The sequence below is a fragment of the Bubalus kerabau genome, chromosome 6 (genome assembly GCF_029407905.1).
Source record: "Bubalus kerabau isolate K-KA32 ecotype Philippines breed swamp buffalo chromosome 6, PCC_UOA_SB_1v2, whole genome shotgun sequence".
Taxonomy (NCBI): Eukaryota; Metazoa; Chordata; class Mammalia; order Artiodactyla; family Bovidae; genus Bubalus; species Bubalus kerabau.
The window spans coordinates 49,590,778-49,607,467 of NC_073629.1; the positions used below are offsets into that span (position 1 = coordinate 49,590,778).

The 16,690-nt window shown below is 43.1% G+C and overlaps 1 protein-coding gene and 1 long non-coding RNA gene across 18 annotated transcripts in view; one reads left to right on the forward strand and one right to left on the reverse strand.

Annotated features, from left to right (window-relative positions):
- SLC44A3 (solute carrier family 44 member 3) overlaps positions 1 to 3,835 on the reverse strand; it is an 86,848-nt gene extending 83,013 nt beyond the window's left edge. The window contains exon 1 of one of the 10 annotated variants that reach the window (XM_055585059.1): positions 3,816 to 3,835. Coding sequence is in view for 1 of the 10 variants with exons in the window: in XM_055585038.1 (XP_055441013.1) it covers positions 3,462 to 3,476 (15 nt within the window). In the remaining 9 variants the exon portion in view is untranslated. The other 9 variants (XM_055585054.1, XM_055585053.1, XM_055585038.1 and 6 more) reach the window with 9 other exon arrangements.
- Positions 187 to 5,644, forward strand: LOC129655099 (uncharacterized). 8 transcript variants are annotated; one of them, XR_008715763.1, is made up of 3 exons: positions 187 to 324; positions 4,839 to 5,037; positions 5,271 to 5,644. It is a non-coding gene; the product is annotated as an uncharacterized LOC129655099 (long non-coding RNA). The 8 variants fall into 8 exon arrangements; XR_008715768.1 differs by lacking the exon at positions 187 to 324 and adding an exon at positions 3,292 to 3,306 and having other exon boundaries at positions 4,811 to 5,037; XR_008715766.1 differs by lacking the exon at positions 187 to 324 and adding an exon at positions 3,576 to 3,599.
- Positions 5,645 to 16,690: the final 11,046 nt, after the last annotated feature.

Genomic DNA, 16,690 nt, shown 5'->3' on the forward strand with positions numbered 1-16,690 from the left:
CGCCATCCCGAGCGGCCCCCGGCCCCCGCGCGCACCCGGAGCCGCTCGGGTGCACCCTACGGTCCGAGCGAGTCCCCCCGCACCTCCCCCGAGGCCGGGGCTCTTCGCCGCTCGCCTAAACCACAGCGCGGTGCGACTCCCGACTTGCCCGTGTAGCCCGCTGAAGCGTGAGATCCCCGCTGGCCCCGCCACGACCCTGCGCGCGCCCCCGCTGGGGCCTGATTAGCGTGCGGCCACGCAGAGAGCAAGAAAAGAAAGTCTCAGGAAACCATTGCAGAGGGCGGGCCACGGTGGAATGCCGAATTACATCTACATAGCTAACAGGTGAGTGCCCTTGCCCTGTACCGGGTTCTGTTTTAACCGCTTTCAAAGACACTATTAAAGAGTCAACCAGGCAGAAACTACCATTGCCCCAATCTACAGAGGAGGCAAACCGAGGCACGGACAGTAGCCATGTAATTTGCTCGGGGATACACAGACAGCAAACTTTAGAGCTAGGAGAGCTGAACCCCGAGACTTGAGGGGTTGTCAAGGTGGTTCTCTTAACACCAGGATGCGGCCCAGGGCTGCTCTCCCACGACGCGGGGAGAAACTAAAGCAGCTGGAGGAACCGCAGGTTCTGGGAAGTAAAAAAGAAATAAAAAGGCTGGGGAATCTAAAGATTGCCTTAGTCTGTGAACATGTAGAAGGTGGGTGGCAGGAGGAGACGCCACAAAGTTAGGTGGGATGAACCAGACTTCAGGTTCTGCTTTCACCGCTCTGTCCCAGTGGTCGCTCTTCACAGTAGAAATGGTAACAACTCAGAAGCCACTGGTGGGGAGTTCTCCCTGGGAATAGCTGACCAACACAGAAGTGCTGTTGGGGTGGGACATTAAACACTGAAGGTGGGCCCCTGCCCCCATTTCACTCTCTCCTCCCCCCACGCACGCACCCAGGGCTGCCAGGTTAGGGTTTCTTTTCAGCCCTGCTTCTCCCTGAGGGCAGAAACCTGGCTGGGGAGTGATCTGGTGTAGCCAGGGAGTGGGAGGGGCACACAGTGGCTCTCCTGTGCCGGAGACTTTGGTTCTGGGCTCATCACCGGCCTCCCACTCCTAAGTCACTGGGCCTTCTGGATGCATGTTTATCAGAGTAGCTGAAATTCCAAGAGAACATGAATTCACAGGCCAAATAACTAGACCTGTGAGGAGTACACTACCATAAAACGACAACAATTGAACAATGTATGCCATCTGAAATACATTGAATAATTGAATAATAATTGAATAATTAAAACGGATGGACCAAGATTTTTAAATAAGCATGATAAATATATTTAAGAAAGTGAGGAATGACAATAGCAATATAGGTCAGGAAAAAATCCTGAAACTAAAATGAATAGAAACATTAAACACGAAGAATATGATAATAGAATGAATATTCTTTATCAATAACATGGATAAACCATAGACTAAATGTAGCTGATGGAGAAGGAAATGGCAACCCACTCCAGTGTTCTTGCCTGGAGAATCCCAGGGACGGGGGAGCCTGGTGGGCTGTCGTCTATGGGGTCCCACAGAGTCGGACACGACTGAAGCGACTTAGCAGCAGCAGCAGCAGATGTAGCTGAAGAGGAATCAGTGATTGGAAAGAGTAGTTTCAGCAGTTTGCCAGCAAATAAGGCAGCTATTTTTAAAATTTCTAATTAATATCAAGAATAGAACTAGAATAGAAAGGGAATGACATAAAAACAGAGGAAGAAATATTTGAAGACAATGGGAATAAATTTCAAGGTGGAAAGAAGGAAATAAACCTCAGATTTAAAGGGCAAGTCTCAAGCCAAATATTTTTATTGTTTTAGGAATTTCTTAAAAATCCACTTTTTGGAGCAATAGATTGACTACTCAAGTAAATTCTCGTCGAAATTACAGCTTCTCCTCAGAACCACACATCAGTCAACTGGTTGCTCACATGACTGTGCCATTCACAGCTCACTTCAAGCCTGCCCCCTGCTGGGTCCACCCATCCTCAACTGTTAAAGGACAAACCTGCCAGTCTAATCAGGCTGCCTGCATTGAAAGGCCCGTCTTATACCAGACCTTAAAGATCTTACAAATATCCTCTCCTTAAAATACATCAAATATATTCATGTTCATAAATTCACAGTAATACTCAACAAAAATAAAGCCTCATTGATTACCTTTAGAAGATTCTAGGGAACTAACTCATTATCAAAAACTGGTAAATGAAAGAATCAAGCACATATCCTTTCTCTTCTACCTGAACCATTCATCAGGGTAATCATGTAACAGATGAAGGAGGTTTCTCTTTATAGAAGTATTCTGGCTTTTAAGTGCCAAAGGAATGATAGAATTTAGGACCTCACAGTTTTCTGAAACAAAAAAAAGGACAACCCGACATCAGCCTCCTCTCAGTGAAGAACACACTGCACCTGTGAAAGAGTTGTGCCAGAGGAGTTCGCGTGAATCTATAATTCATAAGAAATATAGGGAACAGAGAAAACAAGTCAGATGACACCACAGGGATACCATCAGCAAAACCAAGAATGGGACCTCCTGCATACACACGACCTAGTGTTTTAACAACAATAGCAGCAGCGGCAAAACAATTTTCAGAAAGAAAACAGGGAAGGAAAACCTGTAAATTAAAAGAGACTTGGGGAATATTTTAACTAATGGTGTATGGACATTATTTAGATCCAGATTAAACTAACTGGAAAAATAAAAGGAAAGACAACCATTCGGAAGACCATCTGGGAAATGTGAATCCTGATTGGATATTTGGTAACTTGTATTTCTGTTAAGGAATTTGGGGATCTGATGATGTTGATGGTGTCATTGGGGTTAATTCATGAAGGAAAGTCCTGGGCTTCCCTGGTGGTTCAGTGGTAAAGGATCTACCTGCCAAAGCAAGAGACATGGGGTTTGATCCCTGGTCCAGAAAGAACCCATATACAGCGGAGCAACTAAGCCCTTTTGCCACAACTGTTGAGCCTGTGCTCTGCAACAAGAGAAGCCGCCCCAGAGAGAAGCCTGTGCACTGCGACCAGAGAGTGGCCCCCACCCGCCACAACTAGAGAAAGGCCCACACGTGGCAATGAAGACCCAGTGCAGCCAAGAATAAATAAAATTAAATAAAAAAAGGAAAGTCCTTATCTCTTAGATTTACATACTGAAACTTTTACCAAATGATACAATATCTGGGATTTGCTTCTAAAAATTCAGGGCAGAGGGCAGTGGGTGGAGGTGTGGGGGAAAGATGATTGACCAGCAGTTGCGCAGAAGTTGGGGGAAGTCTCCATGGATGGAGGTTCATTATTTTCTCTACTTTTATATGTTATACACTGACACACACACACATGCACACACGTGCACACACACAGAAAACAACACATGCCACATCCTAGCCTCCAGTTAGGAAGCTTCTAACATGTACTATATGCATGTACCTGTTTTTGAACATACTTGCCTTCTCTCCATTTTAACTCCCTACTGCCTTGCCCCGAGGCTCAGCCTGACTCCATCCATTCCTCAGGAGCAACATCCCCTGCTGGACCTTTAAGACAGTTATATCTCCAGACACAACCTATTAGTATAGCCAAGGTGCCAGCTCTCATGGCTCCCCTGCCCCTCAATCTCCTCTTTGACTCCATGTGGACCCCCAGTTTTTCTGTAGCACTTTGGGCATAGAATTTTCTCCTCTTCTGTGTGAATCTATGTATCCCCTCCCTCACGCTGCCTCTTCACCCATCTAATCCTAGGTTTCTCATGATTGTCTTTCCTGATATTCTGCTCCTTATCAAAGGCTTTGGCACCTGCCTGAACTTCTAGCTGCTCTCCACAGATGCTGGGCTCTTGCTCCTTGCCCAGTCAGCCAGAGATGCAACTGAAAGCTCTCAAGTAGCCTGCTTTACTTTCAGGTGTCTGACCTTTACCCTTTGGGTCAGGTCTCCAGGTGCCGACTAAGGCTTGAGCTAAGCTTCAGCTGGTGTGTCTTAGGGATCCTGTACTTGGGGGCCAGCACAGGGGGAAAGGTCTGGTTTCCCACCCTTCATTCCTCTTTCTCAAGCTTCCTCCCTCTCCTCACCAGCTCCTGTGGCCGAGCTCCCAGCATCTTTTAAACCACAGCCTGACGCCCTATTGTTAAAATACTGTGATGTTAGACTATGATAACGGAATTTCTTTTCCAGGACTTAGGGCTCACCTTAGAGAGGCCTGCAGTGCGGGAGACCTGGGTTTGATCCCTGGGTTGGGACGATCCCCTGGAGAAGGGAAAGGCTACCCATTCCAGTATTCTGGCCTAGAGAATTCCATGGACTGTATAGTCCATGGGGTCGCAAAGAGTCAGACACAACTGAGCGACTTTCACTTCACTTCACTTAAAGAGACGGTTAGTAGAGGCTGCAGAGAGACCGTGACCATCGACTCAGGCTTGAGGGTCCAGATCATTCTTCATCTTGCCTCTCCTATCAGTTGTGAAGACATCCCTCAGATTAGAAGCCAGAAATAAGATGGATACAGGGGGTCTTGGGTTTGAACTTTGGTTTTTTAGTTTGGGAATCACTCAAGATGCCCTTGTTAGATAAGGAGGTTGCAAAAGGCCATTTGGCCAGGGGACAGGGAAGGGGATTGGGGAAGGGAGCCAAGAAAGGTATGTGTGCAAAGGAGTCCCAGCCCTTTGGAGCTGGATTGAAGTAATTTCAGGTTAAAAAAGTTGGAGGCTCAGAAAAGTCTTTCTTTTCTCCTTGAGATCTTTGCACTGACATCTGGTCTCTGGGATCTTGACTAATTTTAGCACATCTCCTTTCTACAAGGATTGACTGAGCATTTGCTTTGTACCAGGACTTGGTCAACTCCAGGTGTGCAGACACTAAGCAGGAAGATTTGCCCCTTCAAGGTCATGCTCACTTGGGGTTGGTGATGAGACATGAGACAGGTGATAAGGGTTCTTCACCCAGTTGACGTTACCTGAAGCCTTCCTGAAAAAGGCTGCCTGCGTGGAGAGGCGAAGGATGAACAAGATATGGCGAGGCGAGGAAAGGTGAGGAGGGCATTCTAGGCAGAGGACACAGCAGCGACAGAGGCTGGATGCGTGGGCCTGCACAGACAACCCCAAGCAGTGTAGCAAGACTGAAGGAGGGGTGTGAGGCAGAGAAGGAGGGAAGCAGAGGGGGTGTGGTGACTCTAAGGGCAGACTGTGTGGGGCTGGGCTTGCTGCAGCCCGCTGTTGCTTGTCCTGCTATGCTTATATTATTCCCATTCACCCTCACTTAGGACAGCTTTTGGAGAATGCTCCCCTGCCTGCTGTGCTCTGAGGACTGGAAGGAAGAGAGGCTGGTTTTATCCTTGTATCTCCGAAGAGCTGGGAGCAAGAGTGACAATTTTGCGGCCAGGCTTGGTGGAGACAGCAAGAATCAAGTGAGAAAACTCTTATGGGGAAGTGAGCCATGGAGACCGTCGAGCCGCCAGGTTTCCCCCTAAATGTGGTCTTTGGAACACAGTTGTCCTCAAGCCCTGAGGGGCTTTCAGTTTTCACATTGCAGGCAGATTCTTTACCATCTGAGCCACCAGGAAGCCCATATATTTTAGGTTAATATATTCTTTCAAATGTATCAAGTATTGCATAATAAAATTGTATATAACACATATGTTTTATATGTCACATGTATGAGTTATAATGCATGTTAACATGAACACTCTGAGCCCACCAGCCAATCTCAGAGTTAGAATATTACCGTGCTCTTCCTCCTTGAACACAACCCCTGCCAAACCTTCAATCTCAGAGGTAACTGGTTCTCTGAATTTTATCAGTCTCTTACTTGAGCATACTCACCTCACATTGTCCTGTTCCTTTATATAATTTACTTTGCTTTTTAGGGGATGTTACAAAAATGGTGGTATATGATATAGAGTTGTTCGGAACTTTTTTCACTCATAAAAATTTTTTTTCATGCTTGGTTTTAAAATTGAGACTGGTTCTTCATAACAATCAATTTCAGCACAGACTTTCTGACTGTAATATGAAAGAGAAGAAGGATCAGATCCCAGGGTTCTCAAATGTTGTGGAAGATAAAATGCTTGTGCTGCTGGGGGCTGACTGCTCTCATTTGTTGACTTTCACTTAGTCCAATTATAATGTTATTTGTGTATTAATCAGATCTCTCACCTCCCAGTTTTCTGCTTTTGTGCAAGGCAGACCCTTCCCATGAATGACTTTGACACACTTCCTACTTCCTCTTACCAAGCAGTTGTTCCTGTCTCTAGGACACCTCTTGCCAAAGCCTATGATGTCCACGTATGTCTTCAGAAACCATTTTCTTCTTTTTCTGTCTTACAGTGAATAATGTGTTCTAATGGCAATACCGTCAGAAAGCCTTCAGAATGGTTCTTTGATGGGGCTGGAGACTGAGCAGAAGGAAGTCTATGAACTGATTCCTCTTGCATGTTCCAGGGGAATGTTAGGCCTTGGGTTACTTCCCCAGGGCTGCTGCAATAAATTACCACACATTTGGTGGCTTAAAACAACAGAAGTTTATTCTCTCACAGTTATGGAGGCTAGAAGCCTGAAGTCGAGGCTTCGGTTAGGCCATACTCACTCCAAAGGCCCTGGCAGGGGAGAGCCCTTCCTTTCAGCTTCTGGACTTCAGCGTCCCTTGGCTTGTGGCTGTGTCTTTCCAACCTCTGCCTCCGTGTTCATGTGGCCTTATTTTCTGGGTTGCCATGCGTCTTTTTTTCTGTCTCTTGACAGGACACTCATCATTGGATTCAGGGCCCACCCTAATCAATCCAGGATGATCTTATCTCAAGATTGATGTCATAATTATCTTCATTCCAAGTAAAGTCACATTCTGAGGTTCCAGGTTGAGGCATCTTTATTTTGGGGGGAGCAGTTACATTATTTAACTCATTACAGACCTCCAGATGCTACTTGAAGAAGATGTCTCATGGTTGAATATGTTTTAGAAGTATTATTCTCTATATCCCTCTCAGAGCATCACACTATGCAACAGTATATTAAAGACTAGACCACACTGTGTGTGTGTGTGTGTGTTAACAACTCTAATGCTACTTTGGGAAGTGCTTTTGGGGACTACATATTTTTGGAGGACATGGCAAACTTGTGTTGAAATATTCAGGGTCTTGGATGGAATTATTTCTGAGCACCTGGAAACCCCTTGTCCCCCCATACCTATGTCCTTGATCAAAGCTACCTCATTTCTTAGACAAGAAAACTCACACTGAAGGAGAACTTCAAATACAAACAGTCCTAGAGAGGGCACTTGAGCAATATCGCCTTACTAGATGTAAATGACTAACCTCAGTCTTTCTTATCCAAGATCTTGGCAGAGGGAGGAAGATACCTGGCCCTCGAGGCCACCAGGGCTTCTGAAGTCCCAGGGGTAGCAGGACGTGAGCCCAGAAGTAAAACCTCAGCTCCCTTTTAACCCTACAGGACCAGTGCTTTTTACCCACAATTCAATACGTTTTATGGCTAGAAGTGCTCATCTGTTTAACCTGTTTAACCTTTGCATTTTGACACTGATACCCAATTCATTAAGATACCATCAATTTTTGCTTCTTTCCAAATAATCTGATATAAGTATCAGAATTTTTATAAATACAGCATAAACTTCTAGAAGGCAGATTGAATTTTGTTTTATAAAATTGTGCTGTGTTTGATTACTTGTGACATTTCTGTCTTCTTATTCAATCGGCAGCCCTCCCCTTGGATTGGGCTTCCCTGGTGGTTCAGTGGTAAAGAATCCACCTGCCAATGAAGGAGCTGTAGGAGACTCGGGTTCAACCCTGGGTCAGGAAGATCCCCTGGAGAAGGAAATGGTAACCTACTCCAGTATTCTAGGAGCCTGGGGAGCTATAGTCCATGGGGTTGGAAAGGGTCAGACATGACTGAGCACGCACACACCCTTTGAACTAAATGTGCTGTTATAACAACAGGAAACCCACCAACACAGATGTGCTCTGATTTTTAAGTTCTTACATACGACTCTTTTGAGGAAGATATTTATCAATTTCTTCTGAATTTTATCAATCCAAAAATCTTATCTTTTTCTCTTCTGGGCTGAGGGAGAGGTATGGGAGAGGAGAGAGATAAGGAAGGAGAGTGGTGGTGTGAGAAGAGAAGCAGTGAATGGAGAGTGGAAGCTCTGTTCCCAGCTAGAGGATTTTAGGCAAATGCCCTTTCCCTCTGGGCCTCTTTATAAAATGAGAGGGGAGGGCCAGGTCTTATCTCCTTCCATTTTGGAATTCTGCACTTTAAAATTACATGGCAGAGGTGTGGAAAGTAAGAACCCAAAGTAAGTAGAAGGAAGCAAATGACAAAGATGAGCAGAAATAAATGAAGTAGAAATGAAAATGTAATAGAGATGGTCAATAAAAACAAAGCTTGTTCTTTGAAAAGACTGAAAAAAGAAAAAGGTAAGGCGGTGTAAGATCAGAAATCAAATAGATTGGAAATCAAACATGCAGAATACCTGATGCATAAGAAAAGAGAAACTAATGACAGTGATTCGTGAGGTGGCACAGCCTCCCTACTTTCGTTTCCTTTTTTTCTTTCCATTCCCTTTAGTTTTCCTCCTTTAAAATTTTATTTTTATTCTTATTTTCACATTTGTTCTACAGCCACATATTCTATCTGATACTGGCACTCACTGTTAGAAACGAGGCGATAAAGAGATTGTAACCCTCAGACCAGTGTGGACATTGAGGGCCAATGCAGTTGCCACTTTTTTACAGCAGGTGGCGCTGTAAGCCAGAGGCTGCATAGTAAACTAGCCATAAATTGTAGTATGTTGTTTTTTTTTCCCCACAGATTCTACCCTCTCTTCCTCGTTGTTATTTAGTTTTGCATTTTCACATTTCCAAAATTGTGAGGCATCTTACACTCAATGTACGGATTTACTGTAGAGTTTTATGCTGCTGAAAACTGTTATTCAAATGATGTTGCTTCTTATTAAAACTTAATATTTTCTTAGAATGGAAGACATTCAGTATGTTATGAGCCTATGAAACTGGAATGAATGAATCACCTGTAAAGAATATCCGAAATCACTGGACATGAGTTCTTACAGAAGAATTGAAAATGATGCATTATTTAGTTGTCTGGAATAACTTTTTCTTTGGGGTTGGACAGACTTAGGAGTTTGAAACCCAGCTTGGACACTTACTCACTATGTTATCTTGGGTAAATTTCTTATCTTTTGTAAACCTATTTCCTCATCTTTAAAATCATTATAACAGTGGCTAATTTGAAAAATTGTTACTGTATGCCTACCAAATATCTTGGCTCAAGACAGTTTCAGTAACCTCCATCTGTGTGTGTTAGTTGTTCAATTGTTTCCGACTCTTTGTGACCCCATGGACTGCAGCCCACCAGGCTCCTCTGTGCATGGAATTCTTCAGGTGAGAATACTACAGTGGGTTGCCATTTCCTTCTCCAGGGGATCTTTCTGACCCAGGGATTGAACCTGGGTCTCCTGCATTGCAGATGGATGCTTTACCATCTGAGCTACTAGGGAAGCCCCAACCTCCATCGAGTATTATGTAATTTTGAAAAGCTGAGGTTAACAATGAAATGTGAAACAGACTTCTGTTATTTTATAGCAACTGAGGAGAGTGTACCTGTGCTATTCCTTGAATTAGCTAATTGACTTGGGGACTGTGGGTATTGGACCACTGTTTGGCACTCAACCCAGGTGGCGTTGCTTTATTGTCTCCAGTGGGCCCCAGAACAGAATCCCCTGGGATGTTTGTTAAACAAATGAGAAGTTCCTGGGCCCACCCAGACTCACTAAATTAAAAATCTTCGGAGGTAGGGTGCATAATATGTCTTTAAAACAAGTTCCTGGGACTTCCCTGGTGGTCCAGTGGTTATGAGTTTGTACTTCCAATGCAAGAAGTGCAGATTCAGTCCCTGGTTGGGGAACTAAGATCCCACATGTTGCATGGCATAGCCTATATATATATATATATCTGAGTTCTCCATATTGTTTGTAGGGAGATAAAAAATATAGCTCTGACCTAGAGTATGATTTCCAACAGACTAATGTTGGAATCGTACTAACTTAGCTTAATTTCTGTAGTACTTGAGTGATATGTGATTGTAATTTGTCTGCTGGGTATTGGGAAAACAAAACGAAAGGGCAGCTCTGTTTTTTTCTGTTTCCCCATGTGTGGCTCATCTTTCACAAGCCAATCACACTTAAATAGGTCGTGAACTTGCAACTAGAAGGTGAATAGATCCTGGGGATCTAATGCACAGCATAGTGATTATGAGTGAGTGAAGTCTCTCAGTCGTGTCTGACGCTTTGCAACCCCATGGACTGTAGCCTACCAGGCTCCTCCGTCCATGGGATTTTCCAGGCAAGAATACTGGAGTGGGGTGCCATTATATATTCCAAAGTTGCTAAGAGGCTAGGTTTTAAATATTCTTATCCCCTAAAAGAAATAATTTTGTGACTCGACAGAGTTGTTAGCTAATGTAATCATACTGCAATATATAAATGAATCAAATCAGCATGTTGCACACCTTAAACTTATGCAGTGTTATATGTCAATTATTTCTCGATAAAAACCTATACCCCATTTTTAAAAAGTGAATGGGTTGGCATGACAGTGATAAGGTATCATCTCTATTGTGTGAAATAGAAAAGGATAATTCTGGATTGGTGAATGATAGGCCTAGGTAACTGAAGTTTAACTTTTTTAAGTGTCAACACTACTTTAACATGCCTGATGGGAATTATTTATTCAGCAAATACATGCTGGTGACCTCGTTGGTCCCAGGCACAGGTTTCCCTTGTCTGTACACTGAACACACAGAATAGAGCACATGGTGTTTGGAACTGGGAGACCCAGCTGGACCAGCTCTCCACACACAACAAACTTCCTGTGAGGAGGGCCTCCCGGGCTGTCCGATCCCTCAGTCAGGACCTGTCAGATGGGTGTTCTTCCTGGTGCCCTTCATGAAGTTGTTGGTCAGACTTACAGGGCTCCTCCAAATACCAGATTACCTGCTGAATTTAACATTCTTCTCCTCTGCTGTTTTCACTGAAGGCAACTCAGCATACCCCAAACCTTGAATATACAGCTCTCTGCTTATCTGTAGACGTGTATACACACATACATATGTGTGTGGCAGGTCGAGCACACTCTTCTGCACATTTGATCAACTACTCTGGGTCAAAGAGGTTTTCAAGTAACATGACAGAAGACAAGGTCACAGCTGGGTGAGCCACACACAGGGCTGGATGAGGCATCCTGGGGGGGGGGGTGCTCCTGGCCAAGAGCTTCTGGAGATTCGGGTCAGCGTTGGCTGCCAGAGAGCATAGCTGTCACATCACAGAGCTTATGACAACACCTGGGGTGTGGGAGAAGGTAGATTGCTGTCTCTCGTATGACTTGACATCTCTACTTACTTCAATAGCCTCCTATTTTGCAGACAAATGGTATTATACTGAAACAAAGTAGCGTGACTCCTTCAAGCGGGGGCGCGTGTGTCTCAACTTTCTTGAAGACAGAAGGTCATTGCTGCGTGAGTGTTAGTTTCTCAGTCATGTCTGACTCTTTGTGACCCCATGGACTGTAGCCTGCCCAGCTCCTCTGTCCATGGAATTCTCCAGGCAAGAATACATAAATTATTGTACTGCGAGGTCACCTGGGGGCTCTTTGTGAGCAATATGTGTGGTTGGTGTGGTTACCCTGCACTGAGTGGCCCTGCCATGAGCTTCCAGATGTTCAAGCTGGTTTTAGAAAAGGCAGAGGAACCAGAGGTCAAATTGCCAACATCCGCTGGATCATTGAAAAAGCAAGAAATTTCCAGAAAAACATCTATTTCTGCTTTCTTGACTATGCCAAAGCCTTTGACTGTGTAGATCACAATTAACTGTGGAAAATTCTGAAAGAGATGGGAATACCAGATCATCTGACCTGCCTCTTGAGAAATCTGTATGCAGGTCAGGAAGCAACAGTTAGAACTGGACATGGAACAACAGACTGGTTCCCAATAGGAAAAGGAGTTCGTCAAGGCTGTATATTGTCACCCTGTTTATTTAACTTATATGCAGAGTACATCATGAGAAACACTGGGCTGGAAGAAGCACAACCTGGAATCAAGATTGCTGGGAGAAATATCAATAACCTCAGATATACAGATGATACCACCTTTATGGCAGAAAGTGAAGAAGAACTAAACAACCTCTTGATGAAAGTGAAACAGTTGGCTTAAAATTCAACATTCTGAAAACGAAGATCATGGCGTCTGGTCCCATCACTTCATGGCAAATAGATGGGGAAACAGTGGAAACCGTGGCTGACTTTATTTTTCTGGGCTTCAAAATCACTGCAGATGGTGACTGCAGCTATGAAATTAAAAGGCGCTTACTCCTTGGAAGGAAAGTTATGACCAACCTAGATAGCATATTAAAAAGCAAAGACATTACTTAATCAACAAAGGTCCCTCTAGTCAAGGCTATGGTTTTTCCAGTGGTCATGTGTGGATGTGAGAGTTGGACTATAAAGAAAGCTGAGCACTGAAGAATTAATGCTTTTGAACTGTGGTGTTGGAGAAAACTCTTGAGAGTCCCTTAAACTGCAAGGCGATCCAATCAGTCCATCCTAAAGGAGATCGGTCCTGGGTGTTCATTGGAAAGACTGATGTTGAAGCTGAAACTCCAGTACTTTGGCCACCTGATGCAAAGAGCTGACTCATTTGAAAAGACCATGATGCTGGGAAAGATTGAAGGCGGGAGGAGAAGGGGATGACAGAGGATGAGATGGTTGGCTGGCATCACCAACTCAATGGACATGAGTTTGGGTGAACTCCGGGAGTTAGTGATGGACTGGGAGGCCTGGCGTGCTGTGGTTTATGGGATCGCAAAGAGTCAGATGCGATTGAACTGAACTGAACTGAGTGGCCCTGCCCTTTTTGCCTGGCACCTCGTCCTGCCGTGACCCTCTCCCCATCCCAGGATCTTCTTCTCACTGTGTGAGCCTCTTGCCCCTCCTGGTAGCTTTCTGCTCTCTGACATCCTCTTCCATCTTCTCTTTTCTCTTTCCTTTCCTCTCTAATTCTGAATTTTATCTCAGACTTTAGAGCCTTTTCTAATTAATGAGAATGTGTCCTGCATAGCTAAGATTGTTAAATAAATTTCCCCTTGCCCCAAACCAAAGCTATTTTGTTGTGTTTGAATAGCATACCAAGACTATGGAATCAGGCCTCATATATATGTAGCCTCCTGATGTCCATTTTACAGTGCATTTGATTATAGTTGATTTCCTCTGCTTATTTCCAACTCTTCTTGGGTTTTTAACTGGCTCTCGTTCCTGTGTTCAAGGATTATCTGGTTCTTCCAAGTGAGTGGTGGTTCTGGACAGTTAAGGGTGGCAAAGGCCAGAGTGCAGATCACAACTCCATTGACCTATAAAGTGGTTCAGACAAATGGTCATGGACCCTGTAAGAGCATTCCTGTAGGTGTCAGGCTGTCACACTGATCTAGTGTTTGTTTTGTTTTGTTTTTTTGCTATCAAAATGCAAAAGTGACCTGGATAAGCAAAGATGGGGGCCATCTGTCAAACAGGACTAAGAGCTCTTCACAGATGGTGACAGGCCCACCCCTGCAGGCCCCTGGCCGTGCTCTGGGGTTGGTCTCCTCTCCCAGGTGCAGGCCATCACTGCCTGGCACGCAGCACCTAGACTTCTGGGGTAGAACCAGGACAAGGGAGAGGAGAGGGAGGCGCCTCCAGAAATGTTGAATTTTGCATCATGGGCACCGCACCTCCCTCACTCTTGTCCCGGCTCTGGGGACTCCAACTGTCTTCACTCCAAATAATTGGAATTCCTCCTCGAAGATGGAGCCAAGTAACTTTAAAAAGAACTTACGACTCTCCTGTTCTGAGTGGTTATTCATGAGATAAAAAGAAATGGCTTAAAGAATGCTACGCTTCTAGTTATAGCTCATGCCTCTTAGGCAACACATTGTTAGCTAATGTTTAAGTAAATGAGACCTGATCCAGGATTTCTCATCTGTAGTAAATGAAAGTCCTATTGTGTTATGTTTGGATGTGCATGAGGAAACAGGAGAACGTGGAGTGAAACTGAAGTGGGGTGGAAGAAGGAGACCAGATGTGACAGCGATCAAAGCACCAGTTTTACTGAGCAAGGCAAAGCAGGATGGAAGAAAGGGAAGGCCCCCACGTGTTGAAAAAAGGAACCACTGTGGAGATGAGACTGTTTGCAAAAATAATTCATAGGCTTGATGTATTTTCAAGTTGAACCCAGTAGGATTTTCTGTGGGGGAGAAGTCTTGGCAAATTTAAAGTCTCAAAATTGATTTAAAAATATATTCAGACAAGACCACCTCATATTCTAAAGATAAGGGGGAAGATGAGACTGCCTTGTTAAGGGAGCACTGGTATCATCAGAGGGTAGCACAGAAATAGTAATAGGATGGAAGGATACAGTTCCTGGAGCAGAATCTATGGCCTAACAATGGTGCATGTTATGTGTACATGAATTCAATATGCAGTACAAAGAGAAGGAATAAATAATAATAAATAAATTAATCCTTGTTGGAACAAGGCTGCACATAAATGAATATATGTAATAAATAAATAATAGTCATAAATAAAGAGAAAGAGTATAAGTTCTCACCTCACACCATGACCCTAAATACATTCTTGATAAATTAAACATATTATATTGCAGAACAACTTTATTGATGTAAGTTTTAATATTTGTCGGACTTCTAGTAGATGAAAGACTGTTTCCAAGTGGTAGAAAGAAAATCATAATGAAAAATATTTGACTACAGAATGTGTAAATTTATCCTGCCACCTCCAATGTAGGAGAGTAATTAGACATAAGGTCAACTGCAATATGCCAACATCTATCCTAAGACTTAAAATACTCATTAACTTTGACACAGTAATTTCACTTTTTGACTGCACATGTGGAAAAAAGCTGAACAATTTTGTATACATAAAAAGCTCCTTCACAAAATTTTTCATAGTTCTCTCTATAGTAGCTAAAACTTGAAAAGAATCTGAATGCCATTAAAAAAGACATGGTTAAATTTTTCACTCAAGAAAACTTTATGCAGGCATTGTTTTTGAAAACTGCATGGTATCATGGTAAATGCTTTTGATATAAAACCAAGAGGAAAAAGCAGTTTACTAAATTGTGTCTGTAATATAACTGCAGCAACCTATGAAAACTTATGAAGAAAATGCCTGGAAGGAAATATACTAGTATGTTCACAGTAGATTTTGAATGATGAAACAATGGATAATTTCTAAATCTCTCTCTTTTTTTTTCCCATTTGTTTCGGTTAATTCCCGGCTTTCTCTCCTAATGAATCTCCCCACCCACACACAATGCCATATAAGGTCCCTGTTCATAACTCATGGATCAACGCAAAGGACAGCTAAGTTTGCGCTGTTTTCTTTGGGCATGATGTCATCTTTGTTTCACTAAAATGCAATTGCCTAAGGTATGCTTTTGGGACAAAGGAGTAGGTCTGGGGGTTGTATAAGGGGGCAATTTAGTGTGGATTCCTGTCATGGCCTTGCTTGGACTGATAAAATGAGAGAAAGCAGAGTACCTGTAGAGAAGGGAGTGCAGAAGCAGATTTCTTGGTACCAGACACAGAAGTTACAGAAATTCCAAAATCAGGAAAATGAAATTCCAGAGCAAAATTCTTTGCCTGATTGGGCATGAAATCACTCAAACCTCATTTCTTTAAAGAAGTAAGCAAAATCTGATTGAAACATGTTGTTACTGTCATTCCTATTTTAGTAACACTTCTCATCTTTCAGTCTGAAGTCATCAAATTAAAGACACTGTAGAATCCAAAGATAAAATTATATGCTTTTAATTTTATGCCGTGAATTGTCTTTTCTGATTAAAAATTTCAAGTATACAAAATGTGTAAATTAATGAATGAAGTTCATTAGTGATCCTAGTGTTAGTTAGGACTTACAACATGAGTTTCTTCATTCTTTCCCTGGTATAGATAGAGCTCACATTCCTTGAGTGATTAGCAAGTGCTTGGCACTGCTTGGAGAATTACTAACTAGGCTCATTCTCAGTGAAGTAGGTAGAATAATTATCTACATTTCATTGGTGACATTGAACTTCTTGTCCGTGCAACTTGGATGCGGTAGAGCCAGGATGTGGAAGCCAGGCATTCTAGCTCTGAGTCTGTGCACTTAACCTCTCTCTCCAATATCTTTATAAATACATACTAACCGCAGTGGGGTTATACAGTGCCTAACCTTGTAATCTGCTTTTTCTTTCTAATGTAACTGAACATCATTCCAAATCAGTGGAGATAGATCTACAATCAGTTGTTTTTAATAGAGGCATTGTATTTTATTACATGGGTAACTCATAATGTATTCAATCATAATCCATATGGTTGGATATTTAAAAAATTTTTCCCTACTGTAAACAGCAAAGGAATGCACATTCCCACATACAAATGTACATTTGAGAGAGTATTTCAATAGGATAAGTTCATAGATAAGGAACATGTAGGTCAAAGTGAAAATTTTTAAGGCTTTAAACCCCTGTTGCCAGAAGACCCTCAAGAAATGTTGTGCACATTCCCCCTTAACAGTACAGGAGAGTGTAAGAAAAGCATTTTATATAGTGATTCAATAGTCACATATTAAGTTTT